Source organism: Onychostruthus taczanowskii, unplaced genomic scaffold (assembly GCF_017590055.1).
Source record: "Onychostruthus taczanowskii isolate IOZ18803 unplaced genomic scaffold, ASM1759005v1 scaffold87, whole genome shotgun sequence".
NCBI classification, from domain to species: Eukaryota; Metazoa; Chordata; class Aves; order Passeriformes; family Passeridae; genus Onychostruthus; species Onychostruthus taczanowskii.
Window position 1 is genome coordinate 2128105 of NW_024506662.1, and position 17206 is coordinate 2145310.

The 17206-nt window shown below is 46.3% G+C and overlaps 1 protein-coding gene across 1 annotated transcript; it reads left to right on the plus strand.

Annotated features, from left to right (window-relative positions):
- The first annotated feature begins 8272 nt into the window (after positions 1-8272).
- On the plus strand, positions 8273-12115 carry LOC121346938 (left-right determination factor 2-like). The gene is made up of 4 exons (XM_041425133.1): positions 8273-8516; positions 9383-9620; positions 10381-10620; positions 10939-12115. The coding sequence occupies exons 1-4, from the start codon at positions 8273-8275 to the stop codon at positions 11276-11278; spliced, it is 1062 nt and encodes a 353-aa protein (XP_041281067.1). The 3' UTR covers positions 11279-12115.
- Positions 12116-17206: the final 5091 nt, after the last annotated feature.

Sequence of the window (17206 nt, forward strand, 5' to 3'; positions counted from 1 at the left end):
TCTGCACCTCCACTTTAGGGAAGCAGAGTGGCCTAAATCTGCTTCCCTAAATCTGCTTCCTTAGTGTGTGATTTCCTGTTGGACATTTTATCACCATACTTTCTGATTTTCCCAATCTTTTCCCTCCCTGTCCACTCTTTCCTTCCTCTTTGTGTAGTATTTTATTTCTTTCCCCATTCATCCTTTCTCATATTTCCTTTCGTGTGATTCTTTTATTCTCTCTAGATCACTTTCTTTTCTTTCTGCTTCATCTTTCTCCTTTCAAATGTATACAAAGGATATAAAGGTATTTCCTCACACCTCTTCCAGCTGGACTTGTCATGTTTGACATTGCCTCATGAGTGGGAGTGTGGCCTAATCTGTGTAAAAAGGGAAAGTAATGTAGTCACTGCAAGCTGAGCACCTTAGACACACAGGTGATCTATGGATCAATGGAGAACTTTCTTCCCTGGAACAGATGGTTTGTTTTACAAAGATACTTTAAGCACAGTAATCATTAGAGTCTATTGCTGATTAGAGTTTTGTTGGTAGAAGCTGTGGTGCTTTGAAAATCAGTTTATTTATTTTTGTGTCTGAATATGGACTTGAAAATTTTGTCCAAGGCAATTTGCTCAAGGTCATCATCCTGACTCAGGGACAGAACTGGGAAAAGAGCCCAGATGTTTTCAGCTCTCCTTTCCTACTGATGTTATGTACAGTTTCAGTAAAGCAGATGTTTCTATTTGGAATCAGTGAAGTAGATATTTATATATTCAGGTTATATATCAGATGATGGGGTGAGTGGTCAGAATTAATCTGGGAGAAGTTAAGAGCAGGTCCTGTAAAGTGGCATGGTTTCTGGAATGAGATGAACTCCAGGATAGAAGAAAGGATCAGTGTTACATGGGAACACCTAGGCAAACTATTCTTGCTTTCACAAAATGGTGCACCTTTTCTTTTACAGCCTGTCTGGGTCAGTTCCTGGGGCTGGACAGGCACAGCTCAGAGAGCAGGTGCTGCATGCAGAGCCCTGGCATGAACAGACCTGAGGTTTAAGGCCCCAAATTGCCAACTGCCCTGGGCAACAGTGAGCCAGGATGCTTGTGATTCCTTTGGAACCATATCTCCTGTGAAGATTAGAAGAGTTTCATACATCAGTGTAAGAACTTGAACTTATTATTCAAATTATCATAGTAAGAGCATTTCTTAGTGGACATGAAATTGTCTTAAGGGACAAGTTCCCATCTGCTCAGGAAACAAGACAACTGTGTTCTGTTATTGCTGTAGTTTCTGGATCACTTTCAAGGCAACTCAAGCAACAGTATATTTTCATGCCCTATTATGAATCACAGCATCTTCTCTTTAGGACAGCAAGTGTTCAACAGTTTACCAGCCTGGGAACACAGAGAAGGCCAGAGGTAAGCTTTCCTACCACAAGGGACTGAAAGCAAATCAAACAGTGCAGCTTTCAGAGAGTTTTAAGAGCCAATTTTCCAAGTCTCCTTCACGTAATGATTTTCAGATTCCTCCCATTGGATTTGCAGAAATGGAACTTCCTTGAGAACATTGTTTTCCTGTAGTCTGCCTTAGAAGTTCTCCAACAGATCTGGTCAAAATGATCAAGAATTTCAAATTAACTCTCAGGTCACCTATGTCTCTGCTCAAATTGCAGTAATTTTTTCTAGTTTTGCTGTCACAGGATAAACTATTCCTTGCTTGATTTTAGAATCAAAGCAGAGAAAAGGGACTAAGCACCCAAGTTTTGCTCAGTGAGAAATAAACTCTAAATTCCTTCTTGTACCTTTGAAAAATCTTCTCCACGTGTATGATTTGTCAAAAGATGCTGAATTCTGCACTGGCAGCTGCTAAAGCTAAGAGCCATGCTGCATAGATAAAATAAATTTTAGTCACCACATCTTTAGTTATTCAGCCTGGAAAGCTGACAGATGCCAGCTTCAAATGCATGGCATTTCCTGCAGAATCACATGTCAAAGCCAAAATTAAGGTTCAGAAATGCATTTGGTTGCTATGTGGAAATGTTGGCCATTCCTGGATTAATGGTTTTGAATAAGCAAATGGTAAGGTAAGAAAAGGAAATAAAGAAAAAACCAAAACAACTGAAGCTTGTGTTTCACGCTTTAAGTGACCTGACCAAGTGTGGCTAAATTCCCTTTTAAAATCAAATGACCATGATGCATCTCCCATGGTGCTGCAGTATGAATGCTAAAAGGATTAAAACTGGTCAGGTCACAGAGCTTTATTTTTTGCTCTTTTAAGGGCCATGTTATATCCGAGGCCTTATATTCCTTCTTTACATAGATATGAGTGCATGGCAGGAAATTACATAATTTCCTGTGCCATGAAGTAAAATACCCTTTTCTGTTCTCTTTGGAGTCAAAACACAAAAACCAGTCATTTTTAAAGTTCTTTTCTTCTGAATTCTTTTAAATTAAACAGTAATAACATAAAAAAATGTTAGAAATCAATACCATGACAATATAAATATTTGTATTAACTGCTTGAGTAGGAGCAGTCTATCCACACACCCTCCTTTCTGAACATTGTAGCATTTTTTGAAAACAAAAGAAAATTAGGGGGCTGTTTTGGTATTTGTTACTGGGCAATTCTCAATGGTGTGACAGACTACTCAATCTAGACAGGAGGGGAATGAAATGAAGAGGATAAATAATAAATCACCACTAACAGTAACCAGCTCACTAGATTTTAAAAATGAGTTAATGATTTGAAATTTTATTAACAGATCTAAAATATTTTAAAATGCATTTCAAATAATCTACAGGCCTTTAAGACCATTCTCTGAACAGGCATCAACACTCTGAAGAAGACAAAGAAAAGCTTCCTGCAAAAATTCAGTGCCATGCTTACAGCTTCTTCCTGTTTAAAAAGAATGAACATCAAGCATCAGGATGAGGGAGTATAGTCTGATCCAGATCATCATTTCCAAGATGGTTTTGTACCTCTTGGAACTCCCAGCTTCCAGGCGTGTTCTCCCTGTATGAGTCCAGCTCACCCAGAGCTCAGACAGGCAGGCCTGGTGTTGTTGCTGGGCCCATCCAGAATTCCACCTCCCCACCCTTTTGATCACAGCCCCAGTGTGTTGTAAACATCAAGGACAAAAGCCACGTGCAACTAATTATTTTTGAAATTGAATACATCTAAGTTCCATGGTGTAAAACCCACTGACATGCAATAGCCCCAGAGTCACTTCAGCAGCAGATGTTACAGTTGGAAAACAACCATGAGAGTAGTTTACCTCATTTTCCTGTTGTTGCAGGTATCTTTTTGCCAATCAGTAAATTTGCTAAGGCACTGCCCAAGCTAATTTTGAATAACTCGGTGAAGACTAGCAGAAGCCTTTGGGCAGCTGCTCCTCACTCTATCTGATGTACCAGATTAGGGAAATCTAAACTATCAATTCTGTCTTGTCATGTGTGTGTGTGTTAGCACTTAATTTTGCCTTCTACAATCTTTCATTGGGTTTTATAATTTTCCGTGCAAGTAACAGGCCTTTTTAGAGTTTTCTTGCACTCCACTAACAAATTACTGTTTTGCACAACAGTTCATCATTTTTAGCAGAAGTTGCTTTTTAGGTCTCACTCATCTTTGCCTTTCATCTTTATTTTTGGCCTGCAGAAAAAATATATTTTCCAGCAAAGTTAGTAATGCAAATTATTCAACTTGCATTAACACATACTTCATAATCTTTCTGCCTTTACAACTTCTTCTGGCAATAGAAATAAATTACAGCTGCTAGAATACAGTGTCATTCTTTCTCTGAGTTGGGGAAAAGTGATTCATTTTCTCTCTTTCTTAGCAAAAGAGGACAGTCTGTTCAGTGAAGCAAAACTTATTAGAGCTAAATTTAACTGGAGGAAATACAATCCATAATTAAGCCAGGTTACTTAGTGCCACAGATGCAGTATAAAGAGTATTCCAACTGTATTAGCATGACAGGAAAACCGGGACATCACTCAGTTTTTGGAATGCCAATTGCCACACAAACTTGGTACAGAATCAGTAAGGGTTATGGGACATTGAATCTGCACAATAAGGCAGAAGAAACATACTTTTAAAGAAAACGTTTGCTAAACTTCTACGCTAAAATAAAGTTGCAAGGGAAAAGTAGCATTTTAACAAGGCTGATAAATGGGCTCTGATTAGAAATTAAGTGGTGCTCCTACAGAATTCAACTATTTCTCAGTAATTAGGACATTCCTTAATGAAGTGGACTGTGGTGTAAAACAAGCAATTCAGGGCTGTATGCTTATTTATCTGATTCAACTGCATGAGCTAAATGTCAGTGTTTTTGCCAGCAGCCTATGCTGCAGCCATCAGAGCAGTGACAAGTCCTGCTTCCCCAGCTAACAAACAAGGAACAGGCTGGGGCAGTGGGAGGAGACTGCTGAAGGCATAGAAAATGCTGTATTTAAACAGTTGTATTTGCTTTTCTGTTTAAAAAAAAAAAAATCTTGAACATCTCCTTTCTGCCAGAACACTGGCACTTTGCAAACGCTGCCAACACAAACCCCTGCGAGCGAGCCAGCTGACATCAGCTGACCAAGGACATGGGGGGACTTTGGGCATTTTATCCATTCCTCCTCAGACAGATAGCCTTTTGTCCTGGCCATCTGACCAAAACAAGCTCATGAGTAAAAGCAGAAGCTGCCTCTGGAAGATGTGCTTATGTCAGTGCAATCAGAGATACACAGCGCCAGGAGGGAAGGACCCAATAGGATGTGATCTTTCAGATATTCCCATTGGATATTTCAGTCTGGCCTGTGCTGGTGATGAGGAAAAACAGTCTCATGTCCTTGCCTAGATTAAATGAGCTGGATAATTTCTGTATAGCTCAAGCAGGTGATAGTTTGGACCATAGAAGTTGCTACTGTAACTGGCTCCTCAGCAGGAGAGTAAACACTAAGGACCGAGGGTGAGGTTGCAGCATCTTTGGAATGAGATCTGTGCACACAGAACAACCACAATTCGTCTCAGACATGGGACATGAAGTTCTATTTCCCAGAGTCAAGTTAGTCATAGCTCACAACACTGATCCAAAGTCCCCCTTATGACTTTGCACCCACTGGAAGGAGGAAGGGAATGCAAGAGAGGCAGGTAAGTCAGCTGATACCCGACTGAGCACAAAGCCTTTTGGCACAAAAATAACAAGGCCAAATTTTTGCAAAAAATCAGAAAGATCAACACAACTGCATTGGGTAGCTCTGCTGTTTTCAGTCTAGCCCTGGGAGACACCCAGATGTCTTGTGTTATCAGGCCTTAGCTTCTGGAAACTTTTCCATTCCAGATACTCAGATACTAGCAGAGCAAGCTGAGGCCATAGGGAGCAAACTCCAGGGAGCTGTCCTGGCCCACAGAGGTTGCCTTTCACATCACTCAAGCTAGAGCCTTTTTAATATGGGCCCAGCTGTGACACAAAAGAGTTATGTCCATGGCAATTGAAATCTTCAAAAGTTTAATATTCAGACCCTCAATACTGCAAATACATTTCAAACATTCTTGTTTCCCAGGATAATAGCTACATAATTAGGGGAAGCCTTTCACACTTTCTCTTTGATCCCACTGGATTTATTTACCAAAAGTCATTGCACGGATGTGCCCAGCAAATGTCTTACAGAAGTGCTTGTAAGAAAATTAAAAGCTTAAATATAGAGATCCTCTCTCCACTAGGTACTGGCTTTTATTAAAACTGGGAGTTGCTCATACTTCACCCCTTGCAGCCTCTTTGAATCCTCTGTTTGACATTTCAAAAGTGCCATGCAGGTTCTAATACACATTACACAGAAAGAGCTATTATAAAATTCCTGACTTTTTCTTGTTTGCACGACAAAGGGGGAATGGCAAATCCTCCAATTGGACCAGATAATCACTCTCCTGTGAAAAGCCTCCAATATACATCCTCTGTTTTCTTCTTAGCTGCACTTCAAGTGTTTGGTCAATAATTTTATTTTGAGTGTGAAGCCCATAAATCACCTTCCAATACACATTGGACAACGGAGAGTCCTGGTGGATTTGGCATCAGCCACAGGAGAAATCACATCCGGACACAGGAAAGCTGTGTGCTGCTGGAGCAATCAGACATTTTCATTTCATGTTGTCATGGTCTTTTGAGGACCACTCTCTGGGGCAAAGACTAATTGTATGGATAAATAATTATGGAATTGTGTCTTCTAACATAAGAGAGAGACCATTACAAATCCATGGATTGCAGTTTTATCCAGGTGACCTTGTAAACCTAACAAACTCCCTGCTGGAACTGAGCTGGCCAACATTTTGAGAGCCCATGTGCAGAAAACTTTGTCAGCCATGTGAACATTGCTCAGGTGGTTCCAAGCCTCTGACACAGCCCATTGTGTGAGCAGCTCTTTTACCCCAGCCTCTAGGAATCAGTGGTGTGCCATTTGGCTGGAGAGAGAGTCCTGAGGGAAGAGCTGGGTGTATGGAGCTTTCCTAAAGGGATGAGGGGATGAAATCACAAAGATTTCAGGAAAAAACCTTCCCTTTTATTCACAAGTGCAGGAGTATTTGACATGAGCTGAACTTGAAGCCGACAAATGAAGTGGATATTTTTCACTGCTGTTTGCATCTTGGGAATGGATGTATTTTGAAGTAATATACAAATGCATGTCTAAAATTCATCTCAAAGTGCAGGATTAAAGAATGCACTGCCTTGGGCCATACACAGGCTGTTACTTTGTTCCATTTTCATCTTAAAACTCAATTTAGCTAAATAAGGTGCCCTTTTAACATCTAACAGGGGCTTTATCATGCTTAAGAAGACAAGCTTCTTAAAAGGTTGTAAAGACAAAGTGAGCAGTAACAGAAATGTTGAGTGGGGCTCTTTCAGACGGCTTTATTGCCTTCCCCTGGGTACAAAACAGGCTGCCTCCCTCAGCTGACACTTGTTTTAATGAGGGATGAGCCACAAAGGGGTGATTTTGTACAAGTTCATTACATTGCATCCTCCAGCCAGACTGTCCTCAGGGCACAACATTCAGCCTGGGCATTGGGTGAAACTGGACCAATTTAAAAATCATTTACAAAGGCACAAAAAATCCAAAAGGGCCTTTGATGCTGAAGACATTTATAGGTAGGCTCAGGTATGTGGCTGCTGGAGAGGGTGAGAATCTGCCCCCGGTGCCACGATCCTTCATGCTTTTATCAATCACATTTTATTTCTTCAATTCAATTCTCCTGGGATTAATGCCAAAAATAGGTTTCCACACCTTATGCCAGTAAAGACTGTGGAAGAAAAGGGTGTAAGTTTCTAGTTTAAATGTTACAAGGTAAACATCCAGCCTCCTCACCCCAGCCTTCAGATCAGCTTCACTCTCCAGAGCCAGTGCCCTGTTGTGGCTGTTAACAGCATTCAAAATACTGATATTCTTCATCCATGCTGGGAATAGTGCAGTGGTTTCTCATGCTCACTGAGAAATTATTTGCCTTTATATAAAGCCCTCTTCTTCTAAGCATGAGTATTATGAGACCCACAGGAATCCATAAAGAGTGATGGGGCGTTTTTCTAAAATGTCACACCCGTACATCTTCCACCTTCTGTGATTCAGAAGCAGCATAAAAGCCCATCAATCATTCAACTGCTGTGACTCACTGCCCTGATTCATACACTTGATACAAATATTCAGAGATCAAAGTGGAACCTAACCCCCCCACCCCAAAGATTAAAATGATTTTTCAATGCTTGCCATAAAAATGGACTTCCAGCTAAAGCTAAAGCTTCTCCTGATTGTTATTGGCAAGTCCTCTGCAGCAAAGATTGATGCTGCCTTTAGGAATCATATGGTGTAGTACATAAAGCAATGTATTCTGCAGTTGTGCTTCCTCCCTAGCAAGGCTGAGCAGGGGACACCGATTGCTCAGGAGGCTTCTGGGCAAATATTTACAGGGGATTAAAAAAGAAAAAAGGAAATTTCTTCCCCGTGATGGAATCTAGGAGCCCCCTAAACCTTCTTGTATTAACTTTGCAGTGGATGAAGGTGTTAAACTGGCATGTGTCTACCAACAGGGGAGTGATCCTTTTAAGTCCTCTGCTTCGTCCCCACTTGTGAAATTTGTTGTGCCAGTGGGACGAGGCTGGCTATAAAACCCCAGCACCGGGGACCTCCATCCAGCTCGGGCAGCCTGCCAGCACATCTCTACATCTCTGCCGAGAGCAGCCCCAGGGAGATCCCCCCCTTCATCTCTGCCGGGCAGGGAGCTGCTTTGCTGACGGAGGAGGATGGACCTGAGGCGTGCCTGGATGCTCTGCGTGCTCTGCCTCGTCCTCACGGTCCAAGCATTCACCCAGGAACGCTTCAAGGAGGTGGTGCTGAAGCAGCTGGGGCTGTCCGAGGTCCCTAAACTTCATTCGAGAGACTTGGTGGACCTGGTTATCCCAGACCACGTCAAGAACAAGTACATGTCCATGCTGAAACGCCAGAGGGTGAAGCGCCGAGCTCTGCCCAGCCTGGCTGGCATCCTCAGGGGGATCCCGGGACACACAGGTAACGTTTCTGCTGCTGGCAGCATCCCAAGCATCCTGCTGCCGCCAGGGAATCTGCCAGGGCTCTCCCGGCTGGCCGCAGCATGGGCAGAGGCAAACCCCCGAGGGGAAAGGGGAATGAGGGTCGGGTTTGGCTCCAGAGCTCAGCTGGGCAGAGGAGGTGCATGCAACAACATCGGAAAGATTAACAGGCACCCTTTGCACCTGGAGAGGGAGTCCCGCAGTCCTTCCAAAGGACAGGATGCTGCTGGAGCTTGATGGAAGCCTTGGTAGCCTGGGAACAGTCTGGGCAGGTGGAGGGGAAAAAAAAGTGCAGGCCGTGCAGGTTTTGGGTGAAATCTACAGCAAGTCGTCTAATAGGAATCACACCTCTTGGAGAATGTTTCACTCTCACTCATTTCTTTTTTGTTTAGGTTATTTTTTTACAGAAAAAAATTACCAAGGAGGAAAATAGCCATACAGATACAGTAGTGGCTGTACAAGGGCACTTAGAGCACTTATTGTGCTTTCAAAGGGCATACACAGCACCCTGGGCAGCAAACGAAAATACTTTTTCATTCCAAGTGGTGCAGTTTCCTGCTTTCATGCCCAACAATTTTTGAGGTCTGCTCAATTTGGGGTCATGTTATGGCAGAGATTTAGTTCTTCCAGGCTGCAGAGGCTCAGACATAGGAGAAGAATTAGGGCATTTGCAAGACATTGATTCGAGTATGCATTAGAAAAGGTGTGTTTAGTGGCTGTCTCTGTGACTGGGAGCATGGAAGGAGTGTGTTGTGATGATAATTGTGCATGAAATGTGGCAGCTTTTCTCAGCAGGGTGGCAGTGACAGGCCATCCTTTTTGTCCCCAACTGCACAGGTATGACAGGGGAAGTCCTCTACTCCGACACAACCACACGCCAGAAGCTGATGTTTGACATGGAAGGCAGAATACCTAAAAACAGCGAGGTCACAATGGCCGAGCTGAAACTCTTCAAAAAGCCTCTGGACAGAACAAACCTGCCTGCCAGGCAGTCTCACAGGCCCGTCTCCAACGCCAGAGTCAGCGTGTACTGGGTGCAGCAGCAGCACGATGGTACCAACAGCACCTCCCTGATAGATTCCAGGTAAGAAAGGAGCCTCTGCTGGAGTTACAGAGTTTAGGTCCTCTGGGATGCATTTGGGTGTCATGGGTTGTGCCTCAGCTCAGTCTGATGGGGTTTGCATCTCCACAACTGTGTTATATGGCCTCTAAACCCAGAATGACCTTTTAAGAGCAGATATTATGCTGAGATGGCAATATATGATGATTCTTTGAAATAATCTATGAAACGATGTTGTGTACTGCTACATCTTCCTCTCTAAAATCCTCCACCTGGTTCAATTGTGTGCCACTAATTCAAGTGGGGTACTGGCTGCTGGTATTCTTTGGCCATTTTATTAGCTGGTTTAGACAAGTAAATTATGCAAAAATCATCTGATTCTGTAATGGTGAGCTCTGTGGAAGTTTTGCAACCCTTGAAGGCAGAACTAGACTGGACTGTAAACTTATGGCCTTAGTGCAGCTCAGACAGGAGCAGGTGGGAATCTGATGCTTACCATCGGCTGTTGTCACCAATACTGAGGCTGCACACGATCCTGCACCACCTAATTTTTTGTATGAGCATGTAGAGAGGATTTTTTCTGGCCCTTCAGTGTCTGTTAGATCTTAATTTTTCTTTTTGAGGTGGCAGTTAACTGCTGTGGGTGCTTGCCCAGAGCAAAAATGATCATGTAATCAAGGCATGTGACAATCTACAGGAAGTAAATTATTCTGCTGCAATAACAGCGCTGCGAGCCCGGGATTTTTCTGATGGGCTTTTCTAACGCCAAGCCCTTGTCATGCAGGCTGGTTCCTATTCGTGAGTCGGGCTGGAAGAGCTTTGATGTGACCCAGGCCGTGCATTACTGGCTGCGAAACAAGAGGCGGGAGCCGATGTTCCTGGAGGTGTGGATCGAAGGGGAGAGGCTGGGCAGCTACGCCTCGGAAATGGCCAGAGCCGTGCGCTTCGCCTCGCAGGACCCCAAGGACAAAGCCCTGGGCAAGCCTGAGCTGGTGCTTTACACCCTCAACTTGGACGACTACGGGTACGTATGAAACCTGAAGCTGTGCTGTCTCTGGTGTAATTTTGTGCCTGAATTATTGGGGGGCAGAGGGCAAACCCAGGGTAGGCAGCTCTTACCCTTTCTTACCCTCACCAGCTGTGAATGGAGTAGTTAGAAAGCTGCTGCTGAATCTCACCTCTCCCCTTCCCACATCTGTTGTCTGAATACTCAAACAAACCCTGAGCACGGCCCAGCTTTCATGTCTCAGAGCCCACCTACGCTATTAGCCTCAGGGACGATTTCTCCCACTCCCCATTTTCCAGTTGCAGCACCCATTCCTGTTTCTCCCTTGGTGTCCAGGAGCCCTGGGGACTGCAGGGAGGAGGCGGTGCTGGGGAAATCCACCTGCTGCCGGCAGAAGCACTACATCAGCTTCCGCGAGCTGCCGTGGGCTCAGCACTGGATCCTGGAGCCGGCGGGTTTCCAGGCGTTCCGCTGCTCCGGGAGCTGCCTGCAGCCGCCCCGCGCCCTGCGCCGCCCCGGCTCCGGCCAGCGCTCCTGCGCCGTGGCCGGCAGCTCGGCGCTGCCCATCATCTACCTGGTCAAGAGGGGCAACCACACGGAGATTGAGGCGGCCGAGTTCCCCAACATGATCGTGGAGAGGTGCAGCTGCGTCGCGGACGGCGTGGCGCTGGTGTGACGAGGGGGTGGCCCTTCCCCTGCAGCCCTGCCAAGAGCCACCCCGGCCCCCAGCCCCGGGGACAGCGGTGAAGGTCCTGGGGGTTCCTGCCTGCACTGGGACCCTGCGGAGAGAGTGCACTTGGAGGCACTGGCCGTGTAGGTGGGCTCAGAGGAGCGTGCATTTCACATGTGGGAGGGGTACCGTAGGAGCCTAGTGCTTCTCGGGGCCTCCTTAGCGCCAGCTAAATTTTGTTAAATTTATTTCAGCCCCCACCCAGGTAAAAGAAGAGTGCCCATCAGCAGGTGAAGGACAAATTCGTGGGCTCAGCTTTTCGTTCTTAGGCTGCTGGGTTTGGTCCTTGTCTGCCCAAGCTTTGTTTTTGTTGAGCTGGAGAGCAGAAGCACTTACATGTATATAAACTGTACACACACACGTGTACACATGTACAGAGTGTATGAATAAATGTGTGTATTGTCTACATACTGGATAGCTACATATTGATTACTTACATATATATATATATATATATATATATATATGTACATAAAATATTGCCTAGAGCTTAAAGGAGCATATTTATGTGCATAAGTATTGCATGTACATATACATATCCACATGTACATAAAATATTATCTGAAACTCAAAGGCTTATATTTTTGGTCCCTGCACCATGGGCTTCACACTGTTTTAGGCAGAATTTAGAGTCCTGGAATCAACAGGAACATTAGGACTTGCTTGTGTGAGTAACAGTTTGTTTTTCTGATTCTGTATTACAATTATTTCAATTTAGGGATATTGTCCAAGTTGTGTGTGCCACCAAAATCAAGGAAACAATAAAATACAAGTATTAAAGTCGCCATGTGTTCTCTTATATTTATTCTTACATCTAGAAGTGGAGGGGAAAAGGTCTGTCATGCTTCTGTGAGTATCCAGTGCCCAGCTCCTATAAACACACACACAGCAACAGCTCTTCTCAGCTACCTGTGTGATCTTACCTGCTCCCCCAGGGGCTGGGCTGAATCGGCAGGCAGAGCAGAGCCTGCACTGCCAGTGCTTCATCCTGACCTGCTGCGGGGTTTAAACCAACATTTTCTTAGAGAGAAAACCTAGAATCTTATCTGCCAGCAGGAGGTGATGCTCTCCTCGAGAGCCGCAGCGGTGGCAGAACCTGCAGGGATCAGCTGGAGCTGGAGTGCAGGAAGGGATGAGCTGCCTCCCATCCCCTTCCTGCCCGTATGGATCATTTTAATCCTGATCCTTCCTGTTGGACATACCCTGGAGAAATGCCATGATCATGTGGTTTGATCTCGTTATGAACTGTTCTGAGCTGCTGGCCTTGGTGTCACCCATGCTAATTATTTCCACCTTTGTGTCAGACTCCTCTGCTTGGCCCATAACCCACCGAGATGGCAGTGGCTCTGGGGATGAAGCATTTGCTGCTGACCATCTCTGTTGGATGGTGGGATGTGGTCCCTGAGGCTCTGGTTGAACCTGCTGCTGGACTTTGAAATGTGTTTGTCTGGTTAAGGTGACCATGGATGAAGGGAAAAGAAGGACCTGTTTGACTCTGCAGTGGCTATACAGTGGCTATGTTATCCATCAGGAAATGTGAGTGTTCCTGCTGCTCTGCAGGACCCCAGGTCTGAAGTCACCCAGGCATCTCTGCCGTCACCTCGTGAATAGGCTGGCACCTCTCACTCATGTAAATACCTGCGGCAAAAGAGCTTTAAGGGGAGGAACAAGAGCAAAAGCACAGACTCACCATTCACCAGCGCTGGGCTACAGCACCGTGGGTGGCTGGAGGCCGAACTGGATGAGCCAGAAGGATCTCTGGCATTCCCTTCTCATGACTATGTATCTACCTAATGGCATTGGCATTCAGCCCCAGGTCCTCTCCACCCAGCTCGGGGCTGGGCGTAGCCTGAAGGCCAGGAGCTCAGCTATCACCACGAGGAACAAAGCCCATGATCCAGCCACACACTGAGCCTGGGAAGAAAGCGTTTGAGCTGGGGAAGAAAGTATTTGAGCTGGTTGCTTCCTGAGAAAGAAGAGCATAAACCCTGGCTTTCCTCCAACCTCCAGCACTTGGACTTGGATCATTCATCCTCCATCCCAGGGGAAATTCCGTGCAGTGCAATTTGGGGCAGGCTGTTGAGGGAAATGGGGAGCAGAGCATCGCTGGAGCAGCGGCGTGGACGAGGCTCCTCCCTCCACCAGGATCCTGGGCTCTGTCCGGCACCTCTTGCTTTGTGTCTGGCTGCCTTTGCTGGTGTCCTGCGGACAGGAGGGACACAGAAGGAGTGAGCAGTGGGTCTGTGAGCATGTCTGTGACACCTGCAGGGCAGGGGCCAAGGAGACCTGGTGTTGCTGTGGGGAGAGCTGTGGGAATTGCAGGGTGCAAATCTGTGAGCGACAAAGCCCTGCCTGCCCTGCTGCCTGCATGGACACTTGGATTTATCGCAGCTGCACGGATGTCACAGCATCTCTGCAGGGGCTGGGTTAGAATTTACACTGGGATTGAAGCTCCCCACTTTTGGGGAGACAGGACACTACTCCTCTAAACTCCAGATGGTTTTGCAATGAAAATGTTGCAGACTTGGAGGCTGGGCTGATGTGAAGAAGGCTCCAGAGACTTCTACACTGAAAACTCCCGGGCAGAAGGCTGTGGATGAAATACTTCCACACCTGGGACTTCTTCAGACATCAGCCCGTGCTACAGGTAATTATCTCCCAGCCTGTCATCTTCAATCCAGGCTGCATTTGCTGTGACACCTTCTGTGTGTTACTTACATGGGTACAACTTGTAATGCACACAAAGGCTGCCAAGCTGTCATGTTCTCCTTTCCGTCTGAGCAGCAGCAGTCTCTGAGGAGAGGCAGAACATCTCACATACCTGGCAGCAGCGTGCTTCAGCATTGTCATTGATGCTGTGCTCTAATACAACAAAAAGGAAGCTCAGTGCAGGGGTGTGATGAACACCATATAGCCAGAAACTATTTAAAAAAATGGAAAGGTTGTTTAAGGCAAAGCCAGTGTTAAACCATCAGGCATCCTCCTGCACTGCTAAGGCACAGAGCACCCAGGTGCTGCTCAAGGAGCAGGAGGTGTGTGCTCTTCAGCTGGAGGACTTCAAGAGCCCTGTTAGTCCCACACTCCAGGTTAGGCTCTTGTGTGAGCGTTCTGTTCGCGTGGCAGCCAAATCTTACCAGAAGCATGAGTTTATTGTGAGTGCCTGCTCTGGCTGGGCCTCATGGCAGTGCTCACAGGGTGACCTCTAAGGGCCTGCAGTGGTTAATGGAGCTGGACAGGGCGTCTGGAGCTGGTCCCATGAGTCTCAGGAAAGCTTTCCTTAAGAGAGAGGCTTGGCAATGCCAACAGCACTTTCCCTCTCCATTATCTCTACCGTTATCTCCGTTCTAGGAGAGAGAACAAAAGTTTCAAGCCACATTAAATGTCTCTCCTAGCTGGATTACATTGCCCTCTGTGATCTTTCCATGGTTTCATTTAAATCAAAGCTGCTTTCCAATTTTCTTTCAAAATCTGTGAGAAGTTGCAGCTTTTCCCAGCTGGTGAGGCCTTATTTCCTCTCCCTCTCTTGTTTTTTCCCTTTTGCACTTCACAGGCTCCTACCAAGGGTGTCTGACACTTTGCCTTTCAGGGCAGCCTCCTAATTGCCTGTGTAAGCGGAAAGTCGGATGCCCAATCCACATCCCTGCAAAGGTGATAATCAGGGAGCTCCTCTGGCTTTGGCAGGCAACAGCTGGAGTCTGGGAAAGGGGAACCGAGGGCAAACAGGGATGGGGAGCTGATAGGGGTGGCAGGGAGTCTGACAGAGATCCTGCAGGACTTTGATGTTTTTAGAGGACTGGGGTTCCTCTGTCCATTCATGGAGCAGGTGCAGGAGAGCAGCGTGAACATCAGCATATTCCAGAATAAAACAGAATAAAGAGCTCATCATGACTACCGCCTCTGGCCTGTGCTCTGGACATGCTCAGGCCCTCCACAGCTGATGGGGTGCCTTGGTTTCCTGTGGTAAAACCAGCAGGTGCAGAATGGCCAAGAAAGAGTTTTTAACCATGGCAGGAGATGATAGGTTATCTGGAGATGTTGGGCACTGGAAAGTCATGTAAGCAATCCACAGCTCTCAGTATTCTATTTTTGATAAACTATTGAATCAGGGTGGGTTTTTGTTTGTTTGGGTCTTTTTCCAAGCTATTTATTAATTTTGTTTTAAAGCTTGTCCTAAAGTTTATTTATGTGTTTTCTGTTTACATTTTTCCTTCTGATTTTAGTTATGAAAAAATCTGCCTCTTTGGAAGCCTGGGATGCCTGTATTCCCTTTGAAGGTCTATTTTCTGTTTGCTGAAAATGAATGCAATCAGTTCATGATCATTACTTCCCAGGTGACTGCCAACTTCCAGCCCAGTGGTCAGGAGCCCTGTCACCCTTGGGAGGTGCCAGGTAGTTGCTGCATGCTGGGCACAGCATCACACTGGCCATAAGGTGCCACCTATAACCACCAGACCTCAGAGAATTGTTTAGGTTGGAAAAACCTCCAGGATCATCGAGTCCAGCCATTAACCCAGCACTGCCAAGCCCACCACTAAACCATGGCCCACAGGTACTTCCAGGGATGGTGACTCACTCACCTCCCTGGGCAGCCTGTTTGTGTTTTCGCTGAGGTGTGTAATGTCCCCAGCAGATGTTTCACAAGCTGGCTGGCTCCTTACAAACACTCCTCTTCTCTCCATAGAGCCCAGACAGGTCTTTCAAGAGCTCCTTGCTCCTCTCTGCTCTGCAAGTTTTGTGCGAATTCCTGATTCCTGGTGCCAGGTTAGAGGCACCCAGTGAAGGCAGCAGGGAGAAGCAGGCCAGGCAGCTCCTGCATTCAGCTGCTGCCTCTAAACCCGGACTAACTATCCTGGCTTAGCCCAGCCTCTAGCAGAGCTGGAAAGCAGTGGTGCCTGTCCAGCCCCTCCTCTACGGCTGGGTGAGCTCAGAGTTGTCACCTCCCTCCCTTCAGGTGTCATTAGGCATGTTGATCTTCAAAGCCACCCCAAGCGCTCCCTATAACCAAAGCAAGCCAGCTGGGGTGCAGGCATTACCATTGCCACACAGATGTCTTGGGGAAAGCTTTAGGATTTAAAACCAGCACCTTCCCGAGAATAGGCATCGCTACAAACCAGCCTTTCAAATGCCAACATTGCCCGGAAAGCAAAATGTTGGGTAAGACTGAGTTGTGGGGGGATCAGAGGGATTGATTGCGGCTGTTTCAGGAGCAGGCAGAACGGTGTAAAGGTGAGCCCGTGTCCCTCGGCAGCTCCCGCGGGACTCGCTCAGGTGCCCTGTGCGGAGGGACGAGGCTCCGGCAGCGCTGCTGGAAGCGGACCCGTCCTCCGCGACAGTCCAGTGCCACCTACAGCAGCCAGAGCAGAAACTGCAGCAGCCGGCAAACCGATGGAAGCAATTCCAGCAGGCTCCAGCCAAAGGCGTGCTCACATCACTGAGTGGCCTTTGAGGAACTTTTTCCTTGGCACCGGGCAGGTGAGGACAATGGAATGGAGGCTTCTGGTTGAAGGCTGGCAGCTGTTGTGTCTGCTGGTGGTGATATTTCTAAACCTCCAGCAGTTCCCTCCTTCTATGATCTGTCCTGTTCCTTGCTGTTTTGTGTATTAGATGTACTCATCTTTACCTCCAGGGAAGAGATGGATCCCTGTGAAGTGAGGAAAAGCCCTCCCTCAGGTTTGTGCCAGTGTTTTCACTCATTACTTTTTTTCAGTTGGTAACTCTGAAATGTCAGTGAAACACGAGGCAGTGCTTAGGTGCTTGAAATAAATGCATTTAAAATGACACTTCAGAAGTGTGACTTCTGTAAGTGGCATCACTTGCTTTTTGGGGAAGTGATTCCGTAGGAGAATGAACCTTTTCTCTGAGAAGATATTCACA

Excerpts from the sequence above, each read along its gene's own strand:
- LOC121346938 (XM_041425133.1), top strand. The coding sequence starts at position 8,273 with ATGCTCTGCGTGCTCTGCCTCGTCCTCACGGTCCAAGCATTCACCCAG. Across the intron at positions 9,621-10,380 it reads ACCTCCCTGATAGATTCCAG|GCTGGTTCCTATTCGTGAGT; the intron begins GTAAGAAAGGAG and ends CTTGTCATGCAG. Across the intron at positions 10,621-10,938 it reads CTCAACTTGGACGACTACGG|GAGCCCTGGGGACTGCAGGG; the intron begins GTACGTATGAAA and ends CTTGGTGTCCAG.